This window comes from Vombatus ursinus, unplaced genomic scaffold (assembly GCF_900497805.2).
Source record: "Vombatus ursinus unplaced genomic scaffold, bare-nosed wombat genome assembly UNPS02014864.1, whole genome shotgun sequence".
In the NCBI taxonomy this organism is placed as follows: Eukaryota; Metazoa; Chordata; class Mammalia; order Diprotodontia; family Vombatidae; genus Vombatus; species Vombatus ursinus.
This window is the reverse complement of record NW_020954642.1, coordinates 4,161,654-4,179,644: the sequence shown is the minus strand read 5'-3', so window position 1 is coordinate 4,179,644 and position 17,991 is coordinate 4,161,654. Positions and strand designations below refer to the sequence as shown.

The 17,991-nt window shown below is 40.3% G+C and overlaps 1 protein-coding gene across 1 annotated transcript in view; it reads left to right on the top strand.

Moving 5' to 3' along the window:
* The window catches only part of LOC114027903 (thymidine kinase 2, mitochondrial-like), a 46,633-nt gene that overhangs the window by 15,073 nt on the left and 13,569 nt on the right, over positions 1-17,991 (top strand). Inside the window, exons 4-6 of the mRNA XM_027842079.1 lie at positions 860-913; positions 8,224-8,313; positions 11,413-11,486. Coding sequence (XP_027697880.1) covers positions 860-913; positions 8,224-8,313; positions 11,413-11,486 — 218 coding nt within the window. The remainder of the gene's footprint in view (positions 1-859; positions 914-8,223; positions 8,314-11,412; positions 11,487-17,991) is intronic.

Below are 17,991 nucleotides of genomic sequence, written 5' to 3'. Positions count from 1 at the left end.
AGGGTCACTTACCAAGTCTTTTTGACTCCAAAACCAGCTTTCTAACCACTCGCTGAGATAGCTCTCTTTCTTAAGTAGGTGCTTTAGAAGGCTTATGAAATCTTCATAGAAGACCCAGCCTTGAAGGAGAGCTTCAAAGCTGCACCTCATTAAATTTAAGACAGTATGGGATGAGTTGAAATACTGAGGTGGACTAACAGGCCAGCTAACAAGGACAGAAGGGAGTTTTGGGTTGAGTTTTAAAGGAGGTGAATGACTTAGATTGGTAGAGAAGAGGAGCCCCCTTTGGCCACGGAGAGGAATTATTACTGCAGTAAAACACAAGCTCCTTGAGGGCAGGCTCTATATCCCTAGGATTTAGCATAATCCCTTAAGTATGGGTTAGGTGGGTCAGGTCTGCCCGTGCTAAGGTGGGAAATGCCTGGAGGCCACTTCTCTTTCTCTCTTAACTAGGGCCTAGCAAGGACAGGGCACTCGGGAGCCCCATTCCCAAGTGGATCTCTGCTCCAAGATGGCACAGCTGGACAAATCAGAGAGATTGAAGCCCAGATTAACTGAAAGGAAAAACTCAAAGTCTTTTGCAGTGTGAGCCAGTGTTCTGAGGGGAAGGAGTCTGGACTCAGCCACTCACTCTCTATCTTCCCTTCTCTGGGCCTCAGTTTTCTTCCACTTCGAAAGTGAGGGGTTAACTGTAATAGTCTTTGCTGTGGCTTTGACATTTCATGTATCAAGGCCCATTAACCTTAATCAGTCAACAAGCATGTGATAGGTTAAGTGCCTATTCAGTGCCAGGTTCTTTTCAGTTCTGATTTTTTTTTTTTTGGTTGGTGATCCTTGGTTTCTGTTTTCCATTTTCCAGGTTTTGACAGAGCCCGTATCTAAATGGAGAAATGTCCGCGGCCACAACCCTCTGGTGAGTGAGCTGGGGGGGGGGGGGGGGGGGCCGGCGGCCCGGGGGGGGGGGGGGGGGGGGGGGGGGGGGGGGGGGGGAGCCTGCTGCTAGCCTGGAGAGACTAGAGCGTCTCAGAGCTGTGCCTTAGCACACTGTATGGATGTTTGAATGAAAAGAACAGTGGAGGACAGACAGGCGGCCGGGCAGAATTCTACCCATGGATAATTTGGGACTATCAGGGCTGATGGGAGGGGCAGGAAGTAAAATAAGCTGCAGATAGTACTCTCCAGTGGATACTTTGGAAAACCACAATTTGCTGTTTGCAATTAGGAGACAAAGCAGATTGAACACTGGACCTGGAGTCAGGAAGACCTGAGTTCACATTCTGCCTCAGACACTTAACTAGTTGTGTGACCCTGGGCAAGTCACTTAACCTTTCTCTGCCTCAGTTGCTTCATCTGTAAAATGGCAGTAATAATAGCCAACCTCCCCTCTAGGGTTGTTGTGAGAATAAAATGAGATAATATTTATAAAAAACAAAACAAAACCCAACCACTTTGCAGAACTTTTGCAGCTGTTGTTAGTTGCTTGTTCAGGGATGATGTGTTAAAATCCATAATTATTAATATAGAGTCATGGATTTTGTGGGGATTGCTGGCCTGGAGAAGGTGAAGTTCAAGACTGTGAGGCTTAGATTTTTTTCAGAAGGAGCATTTTAACATTTTCTTTATGACTTTGAGCAATCCCTGTCCTCTCTGTGGACCTAAATTTTCTTATCAGTACAGTAAGATGAGAAAACTGGTCTTTGGACCTAAATTTCCTTATCTATCCAGCAAGATGAGAAGACTAGACTAGAAAATCGCCAAGGTCTGGGCCTGCTATGTTCTAATATCACTTTCAGCTTTGACAATTTTTTCTTTTTTTAAATTAAATTCAATTTTTGTTTTTTTTTTGGTGAGGTAATCAGAGTTAAATGACTTGCCCAGGGTCACATAGCTAGTAAGTGTCAAGTGTCTGAGGTCAGATTTGAACTCAGGTCCTCCTGACTCCAGGGCCAGTGCTCTATCCACTGCACCACCTAGCTGCCCCTTAAATTCAGTTATTTTCAATGAACAAAAATCTTTCTTCTTTCCCTCTCCCACCCCAATGGAAAACAAAAGAAATTCCTTTTATGACATTGGTCATGACATTTTATTTTCTAAAAGCCCTTTGGGCTTGAACATTCTGTGTTCTGTAGTCCCTTATAGCTCTAACGTTCTGTGTTCTGGAGTCCCTTATAACTTTAATGTTTGGGATTCCAGTTTGCCTTAGAACTCTTAAGACCCTTCTAACTTCAGTATTCTGTTTTGAAAGTGCCTTGTGGCTCTGATGCTTTATATAAGGTCCCGTCTAACTCTAGTATTCTTAGATCTCTTTTTGCTTTGAAATTCTGATCCTGTGTTTGGCTCTGACAGTAGGAGCTTATGAGAGGGCATATGTAGAGGGGGAATTTTTCCAAGGAAGCCAGAACTCATCTTGCCTGTGTTGCCTTGGTGACAGGGAGCGGAAGAATTGGGGAACAGAAAGAGACCAGCAGACCCCCCTCCCTTGGGCTTACCACCAGAAAGCCATTGGACGGGTATCAGTATTATCCTGACTGACGATTACCAAGGAAAAATTGTCTGCCTAATTGAATCCAAAGCAAGTCTTTCTTCCTTTGCCCTCTCTATTCCTTTCAGCCCAGATAGGTATTTGCTAGTCACTGAATAGAAACAAGACTTCTTGGTGCTACGAGCTTGGGGAAGGGTTATTTTCATTTTCAGATCCTTCCCCACCTTTTTTTTAATATCATCAAGAATTATAATAGGTTATCGTATATGATGACAGTTGCTGTGCAATTAGAATTGTAAAATTGGAAGCGCCCTCAGGAATTGTCTAGTCTGACCCTCAACCCATTACAGAAATGTATCACTGCTTACTAGCTGAGTGACCCTGAGCTAGTTACTTAATCTGAGTTTTCTCATTTGGAAATGAGAGTAAGACTCCTCCTACCTACCACTAGCTCCCTGAGTTATCTTGAGAAAAATGTATTATAAAGTATGATAGGAATGTGGGCTGTCATTATTATTAGGTTAGGGCTCGAATAGTATAGACTCTTAGAGTTGGATGGGACGTGAGAGATTGTCAGGATTGGGGTCTTCTTCACCTTGCCCCTTTGGCAATATCTGGGGGAGCCCATTGGTCCCATCTCTGTTGTTAAATGTATACAACAAAATACGTAGATTACAAAGGAAACCAATTGTATTAAAATACAGTTATCAAAATATTTTTTAAAAAACTAGCTCATGGTCCCCCCCCCCAGTTAAGAATTCACAATCTCGTCCACCTTCCCCTTGATCAGGAAACTCCTCTATAGAAGCCTTGGAAAAGTGGTCATTGAACCCTACTTGACGCGCTTTGGTGATGGGAGAGTCACTGCCTTTTGAGGTGATCCATTCTGCTTTGGAAAGCTGTCACTGTTGATTTCCTTTATATAGAGCAGAAACCTGCTTACTCCTAACCTCTTCTCCCTGGTCCCATTTCTAATAGGTAGCTTGCTAGCTCTACCTCATCCTACCCTTTGGGGCCAAGTAGAAAAAAGATCCAATCTTACTCCCACATGGCAGCCCTTCAAATATTTGAAGACAGTGAATGATCAAGGGTCATCTAAGCATCCTATTAACTGGGCTAGGTATCCTTGGCCTCTTTGTTCAGTGCTCCTTTGGCAGGGTTTAACAATTTTTAAATTGAGCTAGCTAGGTGGCTAAGTGAATAGAGTGCTGGGCAGGAAGACTCATCTTCATGAATAAAAATCTGGCCTCAAACACTCACTAGTTGCTTGACCTTGGCCAAGTCACTTCACCCTGTTTGCCTCAGTTTCCTTATCTGTAAAATGAGCTGGAGAAGGAAATGGCAAATTACTCCAGTATCTTTGTCAAGAAAACCCCAAATGGGGTCATGAAGAGTCAGTCACAACTGAAACGTCTGAATGACAATTTTAAAGAAATATAAATAAATAGAAAATATAATTAGCTTATTTGGGTATTATTAATAAGTTATTAAATTATGTATTATTATTACATGTAATAACTGTTGCTCTAATCTGACATTTGAATAACGTTTTAAAACGAAATCATATCCAAAACTATAAGCTGCCAATAGTCTCCAAATTGTTTTAAACAATAAAAGGTATCTATTAATTTTAACCAAACATAGTCATATTTATATCAGAGTTTGGAGTCACTTCTTTGTCCTTTATGCCCTTCTTTTGGATTTTCTAAAAGTAGTCAGTGGCCCTCTTAAAACATGACCTGCTGAACAAAATACAATCTAAAGTCATGACACCTTAGAGCTGAATGGGACCGCGAAGACCATGTGGTCCAAATCTCTCATTTTATAGATGAAGCAGACTATGTTGAGAGGGGGCAAATGATTTATCCAAAGTCACACAGTCCGTAAGTGGTAGAGCTACACCTTTTGATCTCTCCTCTTCTAAGGAGGGAACTCGAACAGCAGAGAACTCGTGCCCTTTCTCAATTTAGATACTATATTTCAATGAAGGAAGCCTTGAATTAACTTTAAAAAATTTTTAATTCAAGAAACATTTATTTAGTACCTACTGTATGCAAAGTCCCGTGCTAAGCATTGGGTATATAAGATTGAAAAACCATGGTCCTTTTCTCGTCATTGAGTTTAAAGTCTGGTAGAGGGAATACATTGTGTATACAAGTGAACTTGATAGAATAAGAGAACTTCTCCAGAAAAGTTTGAGGAGAGATCCCTTTTAGCTGGAGGGAATCAGGGAAGGCTTAATGGAGGAGGTGATTTAGCCTAAGCAAGAAGCTGAAGAAAGAAAAGGATTTCAGGAGGCAGCAATGAGGACGGATTATGTATTGGGTATAGAGGACAGCCAGTGCAAATGCTTGAAGGTAGGACATAGCAACTAAATTTATGGAATAACAAGTAGTCTAGTTTGCTTATAATGGAGAAGATATATATTAGGGACTGTTAAATGTGGTAAAATTGGAAAGGTAGGCTAGAGTCAGATTGTGGAGGGTTTTCAGTGTGTAGTTTGTGTATTGTCCTAAGGGCAATAGGAATCTGTGGAAGATTTTTGAGCTAGGGAGTGTCATGGCTGATTTAACCCACATGTTTGCCACACATTTAACTCCTTGAGCTTACTTATAATTTCTGGAACCCTTCTGGCCCTTTTTTTTTTTTTAAACATGAACAGGCAACTAGGTGGTATAGTAGATAGAGGGCTGAAACTGGAGTCCAGAAGACCTGAGTTCAGATCCTGCCTCAGAGACTAGTTGTGTGACTCTGGGTAAGTCACTTCTCTCATTCTCAATTTCCTCATCTGTAAAATGGAAATAATAGTAGCACTTGCCTCACAGGGCTGTTATGAGAGTATCAAATGAGATAATACAGGTAGAGGACTTTGTAAGCTTTGTAGCACTATATTAAATGTTAGCTATTACTATTATATATGTAAAACATCTTGCAAATCTTAAAGGGTTGTATAAATGTTAACTATTATTGATGTTTTTGTTGTTGTTAATAGCTTTTTAACCATAGCACTCCCATCTTGTTTTTGTGTAGTTGGTTAAAAAAAAAATTCCCTTTAATAAAAATATATTCATATACCCCAGGTAAAAGTAGTCTCCAAGATGATTAAAAACCCCAGACAAGGAAATTAAAAGCGATAGTCTAAGAAGTTCCCAGAGAGGTCAGGAGCTCACTGCTAGAGGCTTAGAGTTGATTTTATTCTCTCTTTTGTGCAGTTGATTTTATTTTTTTATTTTTTACTTTTAAAAAAATTGCATTTTTAATTTATGGAATAAAACAAGCATCTCCATAACATAGTACAATAAAAAAATGGTTGCATATGAAACTGCAGATCTACTATGCACAACTTACTGTTCTTTCAAATATACAACAAAATTAGCATGTAAATTTCTTTTTCTCTCCCCCCACTCCCTAGAGATGGCTACCATTAGATACAAATACGTGTACATGTGTAAAATTATTCTATACATAGTTCTGTTTATCAGTTCCTTCTCTAGATGCAAATAGTGTCTTTCTTCATATGTTCTTTATGACTGATTTTGGTATTTATAACTGACAAAATAACTTATTCGCTCAAAGTCGTTCTTAAAATACTATTGCTGTTACAGTATACAATGTTCTGTTGGTTCTGCTCATTTTGCTCTTCATTATTTCATGCAAGTCTTTCCCTGTTTTTCTAAAATTATTGAACTCATCATTTCTTATAGCAAAGTAGTATTCCATCACAATTATATACCACAACTTGTTCAGACATTCCCCAATTGATGGGTCTCCCTGCCATTTCCAGTTCTTTGCCACCATGAAGAGAGCTGTTATAAACATTTTAGACATTCTTTTCCCTCCTCCCTAATTGTCTTTGTAAGTAGACCAAGTAGTGGTATTGCTCTGCACATATTTAGGGTTAGGGTTAGTAGATCAAGTAGTGGTCAAAGGGTCTAGGTAGTTTAATAACTCTTTGGGCATAATTCCAGATTGCTCTCCAACATGGGTGGATCAGTTTACAATTCCACCAACAGTGAATTGGTGTCCCAGGTTTTCCACATCCCCTCCAACATTTATCACTTTCCCTTTCTATCATTTTAGCCAGTCTGGTTGGTATAAAATGATATCTCAAGGTTGTTTTAATTTTTGTGCAGTTGATTTTAAAGGGGTGTGTGTGTGTGTGTGTGTGTGTGTGTGTGTGTGTGTGTGTGTGTGTGTGTAGGGAGAGAGGGTGTCTGTTTATAAACATCAGGTCTAGGTAGTGCAGTGGATATAGTCTGGACCTGGAATCAGGAAGACTCATCTTCCTGAGTTCAAATCTGGCCTCAGACACTTTTTAACTGTGACCGTGGGCAAGTCATTTTCCCCTGTTTGCCTCAGTTTCCTCATATGTAAAATGAATTGGAGAAGGAAATGGCAAATTACTCCAGCATTTTTACCAAGAAAATCCCAAATGGGGTCACAGAGAGTCAGACAGGGCTCTACAATGACTACAACAACTAGTTTGACATCTGTTCCGGTTTTTAGGTCAGTGTATTGTAGATCTTGTCCAAAGGCACAGACGATTTTCACAAGCATGTGTATCAAGAGATTAAGGTTTATCTTTCCTTTCACATGCAACAATGTACCTTGTGTTTTGTGCCTGTATCTTCTGCTGCAGAATCATCTGGACTGGGCTGTTCTGCCCCCTCCCCCCAAGTAGTGGTTACCTCTCTCCTATCTTATGAGGGCAGGGGTTCTCAGAGCATAATCTGTGGACCCCCTGCAAGTCCTCAAGACCCTTTCTCCGAAAGGCTTCTAGGTCAAGATTATTATCACAGTAATACTAAGACATTATTTGCCTATTAAAATACTCCTTTTTCTGATTGCTTATCTGTGTGAGGCTAGATTTTCTTTGCGTATTTCAACCAAAGCAACATATCACAACAGATTGAATGCAGAAGCCGTTTGAGAATCCAGCTGTCTTCCATTAAAATAGATTTGCGAAAATATGTAAAACAGGACCAGTCTTCTCACCAAACTTTTTATTTTGTTTTGGGAAATCTACTTGTTTTTCATTAAAAGCTTAGTTATGTTAACATGTAATGGGTTTATTATAATTTTTGATGAATCAATATGTATTTAAAAAATTTTATCAGTTTTAATTTCTTATATAGTAAATATCAGTAGATTGTTGTTCAGTCATGTCCAACTCGTTGTGATCCTACTTGGGATTTTCTTGGCAAAGATACTGGAGTGATTTGATATTTCCTTTGCCAGTTTATTTTATAGATGAGGAAACTGAGGCAAACAGGATAAGTGACTTGTCCAGCATCACACAGCTAGTAAGTGTCAGGCTGGGCTTGAACTCAGATCTTCCTGACTCCAGACTTGGTGCTCTTTCAACCGCACCACCTAGCTGCCCAAATATCAGTAGCTATCACTCACACAGACAACAGCTCTTTGGGTTGTTAAGAGTGTAAAGGGGTCCTGAGACCAAAAGTTGGAGAACCACTGCTGTAACCACCATTTTTCCTTTGGGAGAGGAAAGACTTGTCTAAAGCCTTGGGATGAGCTCCGGATTTGGAGTTAGGACATGGGTTTATTTCTGCCTCTCTACCTTGCTGGCTGTGTGACTTTGGCGGAGGCATTTTCCCTATTTTAGTTTCCTTCCTTGTAAAATCTCAGGGGAATGTGATTCTTTCCTGCTCCCAATCCTATGGAGTTTTGCCATTCTTTTACCTGCAATGTAAGTGAAATGTTTGTCTCCCTTTGCCTTCTAGGGCTTGATGTATCAGGATGCCTCAAGATGGGGGATAACCTTGCAGACTTATGTGCAGCTTACCATGCTGGAGCAACACACCAAGCCTCTGGTGAGTTTCATGCACTTAATTTTCATTCTTTCTTTCTAGAACTCTTTAAGAATAAGCTTTTAGGAAACCTTTCTTTTTTATTTTTTTTAGTAGGAAGAAAGTCTTACCTGTAGTTAGTTACTATACAACATGGTATAGTAGAAAATCTGTCCATTAGACTGGAAGGAAGACCTTAGTTCTAGGATTGACCCTATTAGCTATATTAAGCCATCTGTTTTTCTTCTCTGGGCCTCAGCTTTCTCATCTGAAAAATGAGAAAATGAAGGAGGTGATTTCCTTTTACCTTTCTCTATAATTTTACATCCATTCTAGCTCTGCATTCTAAGGTACTGCCCAGCTCTGACGTTTTCTGTTCTAAGGACTTTCCCACAGCTCTGGCATTCTGTGTTCTAAGGTCCCTTCCAGATTTGACTTTTTCTGTCCTTTTACCCCTTCCAGCAACATTATATATGCTAACTAATGAATGTGAATGATTCTTCCCATGGTTACATAACTACACCTCTATAAAAATTAACACTTAGAGTAAGGTACAGGTTCATATGTGTCCTTGGAAAACAAATGCTTTAATTTTTTTTTTTTTGCAAGTCTGAATTTCACTTTTCCCAAGTTACATTTCTTAAAGTTAACAGGTCGGGGAAGAGTGGTATAGTCTGACCAGAGAGCTGGTCTCAGGGTTGAGAAGTCATGGGTTCATTTGCCACCATGACACACGCTGGCTATATGACCCTGGACAAATCATTTGACTTCTTAGTGCCCCAAGCAGCACTCAGACATAAGTTGCTGTGTAGTTGTGGGACTGCATTGGTGGAGTTTCTTTCCTGGGGGTTCCCATCACTCATGAAATCCCAGGTCCAATGAAAAAAAAATATTTGGTCAAGAATCAAAGTAGATGATTCCCTACCTTTGTCCCCCAATTGCTAGTGACATTTGGTTATAAATATGCACTGGAAGGTTATTATTAATAATAATATATAATGGAATATATTATTTTATATAATGTAATAAATAACAATATACAATAATATATAATAATCATAGCCTGGGTTTAATAGGAGTAATATATAATAATAGCCAACATTTATATAATGCAAAGTTTGCAAAGCATTTTATGTATGTTTTTTGGATCCTAACAACACCCTAGGAGGTAGGTGTTATTATTATCCCCTTTTTATAGATGATGAAACCAGGGCACAGAAAAATTAAGTGATTTGTCTGGGTTACACAGCTGGTAAGTTTCTGAGATAGGATTTGAACTCACATCTTCCTGACCTCAAGTCCTAAACTCTATAAACTAGCTGCAATAAACCTGTTTCTACATTTGAGGAAATCTTGATGGCCCTTCTGGTAGGGGACAGAGAGAGAGAGAGACAGAGACAGAGACAGAGACAGAGACAGAGACAGAAGGAGGGTCACAATTTAAAGTGTACAAGTTCTTTGTTCCTTCCTTCCCCCTATTCACAGTACTGCAGATATTAATCTAATGTATGAAATCTATTTTCAGGACTTTTAGGGAAAGGAAGAAATGGAAAAATGCCTCAGTATCTTTAGAAGTGAATTTTTACATGTTTTTTTTTATATATAGAAACACATTTTGCTTGTAATTTAGGAGTATGAAAAGACTGCATAACTCCTAAAATTCCAAAATTTCACTTTAAAAAAGTGCCTAATGGTGAGTTTAAACTAATTTGTTTCTGCATTACAGAGGTTAGGTATGTGCACACCATTTAAAATCTGTTTTATCTTTTAAATGAGGCTATAACTTTGTATTTATCCAATAAACTATAATGAAAGATGAAAAAAAAAACTATAGTCAAAGGATTTTAGAGGTCTTCTAGTACCTGTCCCCTTCGTTTTATAAGAGGAGGTGACCAAGGCCAGGAGGGATAAGAAAGACTCATCTATGGTCATGCAGGTAGCAAGGAACAAAGCCATGTCTTCTGATTTCAAATCTTCTCTGACTTCTTCCGCCACACCTGGCTGCTAGGTGGTGCCATAATGCATAGAGTGTTGGGTCTGGAGTCAGGAAGACTCATCTCCATGAGTTCAAATCTGACCTCAGATACTTACTAGCTTTGTGAAGCCAGTTAGGCCACTTAACCCCTTTTGCCTCGGTTTCTCATTTGTAAAGTGAGCTGGAGAAGGAAAGGGCAAACCACTCCAGTATCTTTGCTTCACTGACAGTGTTCTGGGCCCCATCTTTGGTCACACTGCTCTCTACTAGTAGTGATTTTCATCGAAGTCAACTCCTCCAACTATGAAAATGGAAATCCTTGGGAAACCCACCCTCATTAACTACCATCCTGGGGAAATATGGGGTTGATGAAGGGAAAGCCACCATCCAGAGCCAACAGGGTGGAGACAATGAGGGTCTTCTTCAGACTGGTGAAAAGATCAAAATTAATATTACTTTGAGTTTCTACTGTATTGATTGTACAATATAACTGATTTTATAATGTATTAATTTTATAATTGAGTCTGCATCTGCTTAAAGCCACCTTTCTATGTCCTTGAGTGGAGTTCAGGAATTCTACTTTCTCTCTGAGTTAGTTTAAAGTTACAAGTTAACTTGGTACCACCCCAAAAAAAGAGATGCTGTCTGTCCTTGCCTGTCCTTGTGCAGTTAGGGGAGTTTTTATCTCTTCCAAAGAGACACCACGTCTGGTAGTTTTGATTTCCTAGCACAGATTACAAGAGACAGATGGGTCCCATAAAACAATGAACATTTCTTAATTGTTGGAAAGGGGTGGTTACTAGCCCCACGTGGGTGCTCGCCAGCTTTTCTTTGATGTAACCAATCATGTTGTCACCACCCCAACGATGCTGTCTACCCTATAACCAATTGCATTGGCTTCCCCGCCTACCCAACTCCGTACTCCTCAAAATTATGTGAAGACTAGTTTGGTTATTGAGAGGTTATAGACACAATTTATTGGTTACTACTAACCTAACTAATAAATTGATCATGCTTGGACCATTGTCAAGTTTACCTTAACTTTCAGATGTAGAATAGAGAATGAAGAGAATTGGTTTCTATGTATTTCATAATATTTGTCCACATCAAGTGCAAAACTAGTGAACCGCTTTTCCTTTTTCCTCTAGATTTTACCAGTGCGGATGATGGAGAGGTCAATTCACAGTGCAAAATACATTTTTGTAGAAAATTTGCATAGAAGGTATGGTTCTTGGTTTACTGATTTTTAAAAATAACCATTGAACAGTTTTTGTTAAACTGTTTTTTCCCCATTCATTCAACATATTTATTGAGTACCTGTGGTATATGTGGTGCTGACTATGATTTTCATCCAAAACAACTCTCTGTCTTAGATATAGTAGAAAGAGAACTGGGTTTATTGTCAGAGGTCCTGAGTTCAAATCCTAGCTGTTCAATTACCTGTGAGAACTTGGTCAAGCCAAGCACTGTATTTAAAGTCAGAAGTACTATGTTCCAGCCCCTGTTCTGCTACTCACTCTGTCATCATGGGAAAATCACTCCCACTCTCCGACTTTCAGTTTCCTCATATGTAGAATTAAGGGTGATCTCTAAAGTACCTTCCAACCCAAAGTTAATTTGGTTTGGAAAGTCTGATGGAACCCCTTTAACTCTGGTATATATCCCCAAAACTGGGCAAGACATTACTTAATGTTAATGGCTTAGTGTTTTAGCCCCAATCACAGCATGGTATACTGCAGAGAACATTGGCTATGGAATCATAAGACCTATGTTCACATCCCCGATTTTCGCACTGATGAGACCTGGGTGATCTTGCTCAGTAACCATCCAGTCTCTGGACCTCTTTCCCCTTATAAAATGAGAGGTTGAGCTAGATCAGGGGTTCTTCACCTTTTTTGTGTCACGGACCGAAATGGCAGTGTGACAAAGGGACTCCTTTGTGGACTCCTCAGAATCATATTTTTAAATAAGTGAAGGACTTGCTGAATTTTAGTTAGAGGTTAGTGAAAAATAAATGTGATTTTTTTTTTAACCCATGCATTTTCATGGACTCCATGAAATCTATCCACAGATCAAATGGAGGGTCAATTTGTAATCCCCAGGTTAGGAGCCCCTGGACTAGATCACCTACAGGGACCCTTCCAACTCTGAAATACTAGGATCCCGTGAACCATGAAAATGCTTCCCTCTTCTGAACTTGTGGTTCCTCCTTTGTAAGATGAGAGGTTGAGCTTGCTAACTTTAGATGTCTCCTCTAATCATAGTCCCCCATGCCTGGAATACTCTCCCTTCTCACTTTTGCCTCCTGGCTTTCTTAAAGCCTTGGCTGAAATTCCACCTTCTACAAGAAGCCTTTCCCAGTGCCTCTTAATGCTAATCAGTCCCTTCTGAGATTACCCTCCATCTCCCCCATTTGAACGTGAGCTTCTCGAGGGCAGGTATCTTGTTTTTGCCTTTCTTTGTATCCCTAGGACTTAGAATAGTACCTGGCACATAGTAAGTGCTTAATAAATGCTTGTTGCCTGATTGACTACAATTCAATAACCCGTTATTATGGGCTATGTGATTCTCTGAAATTGCTAATCAATTCTTGTTGAAGAAAAGAGAGCAGTACTGAAAACAGGCTAGCGTTCAACATAGATCGTAGATTCTTCAATTTGTAAAGTCCCTCAGAAGTCATTGAGACCAACCGCCAGCCTGGAGCAAGAGCCCCTTGTGTGCATCTCTGATGAGCAGCTGCCCCCTTTCTCCCTGAAGTTCTTACTGAAGACTGGGATCTCACCTTCCTCTGGCAGTCCATTCTACTGTTGAACAGTTCCACTGGGTACGAGAAGACGCACACGGCAGAAAAGCTAGCATTAAGGACTTTAAAAGCAGTCACAAAGAGGAGGGGTTCGTTTTGGTCTGTTTGGCCTAGGAGGTCAGAACTAGGAGGAATGAGAGGAAGTTACAGTCCAAAAAATTTTGGCTTGATGTCAGGAAGAACTTCCTAACAATGAAGAACTATCCCAAAGTGAGAGCTTTGTAGAGAGATGGTGGGTTCCATCTTACTTTAAGCAAAGGGAAGATAACCGCTTGTCAGATACATTCTGGAGGATTGAGGGGGGGTGTCTAGTCTTTTCCAGGGGTAGGTTAGACCAGACTAACTTCCTTTCAACTCAGAATTTTGGATTCTCTGAGTCACAGACTGTCCCCCTATAGCTTTTAGCCACAGGACCACCCTTTGGGGCCAAGGAGAACCAGTCCTATTCTTCTTTCTTGTTAGCCCTTCAGACTTTTGAAGGCTGTCATCATTATCTTTATTAAATTACATCATGTTAGATTCAGTCCATCAGCCCAAGCCTACTCTGTCATCTAGCACGTCATGAAGCTATTCAGGATGCCCTGGTAGATTGAGTCTCAGACTTGGGGTCAAGAGAACTGAGTTCAAATCCCACTGCAGATGATTTTATTAAGTGTCTTTGTGAACGTGGGGAAATCCTATAGTATCTCAGAGACTTAGTTCCTTCATCCATAAAATGGGAATAATGCAACGTGAACAACCTTCTGCAGAGGATTTGTCATGAGGAAAGTGCTTTATGAATCTTAAAAGTGGTATTGAAATGTTAGTTGCTGTTTATTATCATTAGACACAATCTCGTTCACTTTGAGTGTCTACTTGTAGACTTTACGTCTAGAATCACAGAATCATAGAATGCTGGGGTTAGAGGAGACCTTTAACACATGGGCTATTGGAGTTGGAGGAGACCTTCCTTGTAAATCATCTAATCATCTTATTTCATAGAGGAGGAAGCTGAGACCCAGAAGTGACTTACCCGAGTTCACCAGCTTCTTAGTGTCAGAGTCAGGATGAGAACTCACATCTCCTGACTTTCAGTCTGCTTTTCTTCCCGGCAACTCACTGGCTTTTCATCCACATGTCTTCTGCTCCCTTTATTTGGAGAGTCCCACTCTTTTTCAGGACATGGAAAAGAGAAGAGATAAGATGTCAACTAATGCACTTTGCTGTTCACTCATAGCTCTGGTTTGAGTTTTGCTGTATTGGAAGGCTGAACCTATTGGCTGCAATAACATTTTTGGATTATCGGTTCGTTCCTTTGATTCAAGCTCTGCAAGTCTGCCATTCACAGATAACTAAAAATAATCTTGTAACCAAAGTTTAATCATCATTTTCTTGAAGCTTTGGTATTTTTGAGTGGCAGTCAGGGGCATATAAAAATGATACCTTATCCGATGGAATTTTTTGGATTGTATACTGAAGTTGAACAGCTAGGTGACAGTAATGGGCCTGGAGTCAGGAAGATTCATTTTCCTGAGTTCAAATCCGGCCTTGGACACTTATTAGCTGTGTGACCCTGGGCAAGTCATTTCATCCTGTTTACGTCAGTCTCTCCATCTGTAAAATGATCTGGAGAAGGAATTGGCAAGCCACTCCAGTGTCTGCCAAGAAAACTCTCAAAAGGGTCACTAAGAGTCGGACTGAAAACAACAACAAAAATACTGAGGTTACTTTTTTCCCTTCTGATTTTGGGGACCTTATATTTACTCCTCTGAGATCATGCCCCAGAATTTGATAGTAGTTAGGATTTCTAGTCTAAGACAACATGGACAATAAGCTACACATGTTATTTATAGTAATTGGTTTTTGTTTTTCTTTTTGGTGAGCCTGATTATTAGATGACAGCACAGTCTGGAAGAGGGAATTAAATTTATTGAAGGCTTTGGTACTGTACCAAGACTGGTTATGGATGCTCCATGGTGAAAAGAGTGTTAGATTTGGAGATTCAGAGGATCTGAGTTTTAGTATCAGCTCTGCAATTTAGGAGCCATGTGAATATGGGCACGTCAGTTCCTCCTCTCTGGACCGTAGTTTACTTCTTTGCAAAAGCAGGGATTGGATTAGATGATCTGTAAGGTTCTTTACCACTCTATTGTCTGTGTGACTTTGGGTAAGTAACTTAATCTACTTAGGTCTCAGTTTCCTCATCTGTAAAATGAAGGGACTGGATTAAGGTCCTTCAATCTCTAAATCTGTATTCCTATGACTAGGTCATCGGTAAGACCCCCTCTATATCATAGGATACTAAAGTCCGATTCAGGTGCCACCTCCTCCTTGAAGTCTTCTTGGATTCCTCCCTGCTCAGATTTTCCCAGAACCCTTTGTCTGGATTTCTCCTTTGTCCCTTTCATATTTTACCTTGTATAATTGTATACGTTCTAGATCCCCCCAGGGGATTATAAGCTCCTTGAGGGTAGGGACTGTTGTGCATCATTTTTGTATTTCCACGCTGTGCACAGAATAGACGCTTAGTGAATGTCTGTTGAATGATAGAGGCTGGTGGCTAATCATTATCTTATAGGCCAAAAACTTGTTGGAACCTGAATGCTCTTGAATCAGTTGTAACTTAAATGTAATCATAATAATATTGGAAATGTTGACTCGGATGTTCAGTTCTCTTGATAAATATACCTTTTTTTTTTTGATGCAGTTTTGGATGCAGAAAGACCAGGCCTAAGAAAATAGCTATTCTAGTTCGGAGGGGGATTTATATCTCATCAGATTTTTTTTTTCTTAGTGGGTGAGAGTGAAGTCTTAAGGGCAAACTAATGTGACATAAATTTAGTTTGACTTAAACCTTCTGGTCACTAGATACTTTTTTTGGTTAACATCTATTATAGGAAAACAGTGACTTGTTGGTAACCACAAGATGGCATACATGGTACACCAGTGATTTATGTGTTTTTCCTCCATTCCTGTCCTTGCTTTGGGGAAAAGCATTCTGAGATAAAATGATTAGGAAAACTCTTTTAAGATGCCAAGTGCTGACTTGCTGCTAATCACCATAGGGTTGACCTTTGATTTCTAGGAGCCAGGAGATCTGAATGTACCATTTCAAAGCTCTGCAACCTCGGGGAAGTCACTTCCCTCCTGGGCTTCATTTTCTTTTCTGTAAAATGAAGCAGGGGGGAGATAGGTTACATAACCTCCAAGGTTCTCTCTATGGTTCTGTGTTTCGGCGTCTTTTGTTGTAAAGGCTTGTCTAGCTGTGACATGCTGTATTTTACTGTGTGTCCTAACATTCTGTCCTCTATGATTCCTTCCTGTTCCCACGTTTGTTTTCTAAGGTCCCTTTCGGTTTTGACATTCTGTGATTTTATATTCTGATATTTTGTGTTCTAAGGCCTTTTTCTGACTCTGACATTCCATGTTCAAAAGTCCCTTTTAGTTTTGTGATTTAGTTTTGTGATTCTATTTTCTAATATTCTGTCAGTCATCAAGCAGTTATTAAGCATTGACTATGTGCCAGGCACTGTGCTAAGCACTGGGGATACAAAGAAAGGCAAAAATTGTCCCTGCTTTTAGGGACCTGCTCACGTCTAAATGGGGAGATAACATAAATACCTGGGTACATTCAAGAAATGTACAGAGTAGATAGAGGGGTAATCTCGGTGGGGGAGGCACTTGAGGCCACAGGTGACCCTCTAGGCCCTCAATTGTGGTCCTTTGAAGTTTGAATTCAACTTGAAGTTTGGATTCAGTCAAAGAGCCACCCTTGAGGACCTGGAGGGCCACCCGTGGCCTCGAGGCCCATGGGTTCCCCAGCCCTGCACTAGTAGCTGCAGGGCCTGGGTGGAAGTGAGGTGGTATAGCATTCCAGGCAAAGGGACCAGCCAGTGTAAAGGCATAAAGATGGGGGATGGAGTGTTGTATATAAGGAACAGCAATTAGTCCAGTGTTGCTGGATGGTAGAGTTCATAGTGGGGAAAAAAGTATAAGACTATGAAAGTAGAAAGGGGTCAGGTTGTGAAGAACCTTAAATAAAAAAGAGCCTTAAAGACAGAGGACTTTTTTTTTTATTTTATAATTGATCTAAGGGATAATAGTGAGCCACTCAAGCTCCTTGAGCAAAGGAATGACCATAGTTAGACCAAAGCTTTGGGAAGAATCACTTTGCCAACTATGAAGAGAATAGAGTTGAATGGGAAGAGCGTTGAGGCAAAGAGACCAGTTCTGAGGCTGTTGTAATAATCAAGAGAGAAGTGATGAGGATATGGACCAGCGTCCAGCTGTGTGAGTGGAGAGGAGGGGATATATACGAAAGATGTTGGGATAGAAATGACAAAACCTGCCAACAGATCAATTACGTGGGGAGGATGGGAGGGAGGTACTAAGGATGACACCAGGGCTGCAAGCCTGGGTGATACCAGGTACACCAGGATAGTGGAATCATGACAGTAAGAGGGAAGTTAGGAAGAGGGGAGGGTTTGGAAGGAAAGATGTTTTGGTCATGTTGAGTTTGTGATGCTTACAGGGCATCTATTTGGAGATGTCCAAAAGGTAGTTAGTTGCTGGTACAAGCCTATGGTTTAGGAAAGAGACCAAGTCTGGATATATAGATCTGGGAATCCGCATAGATTTGATAATTGAACTTGTGAAAGCTGATGAAATCACCAAGTGAGATAGTATAGAGAAGAGGGCCTTGGGGGACATTCACTGATAGTGGGCATGACGTCTTATGAAGACACTGCAAAAGCAGTGATCAGCAGCATCAAAGGCTGCTGAGAAGACAGAAAGACAAGGATTGAGCAAAGACTGTTAGATTTGGCAATTAAGAGATCATTTGGTCACTTGGGAGAGGCCATTTTCAATTGAAAAATGAGAAGAGAATTGGGAAGTGAGTAAGAAGAGAAGAAGGCAGAGAGTATAGATAATTTTGGGGGGCGAG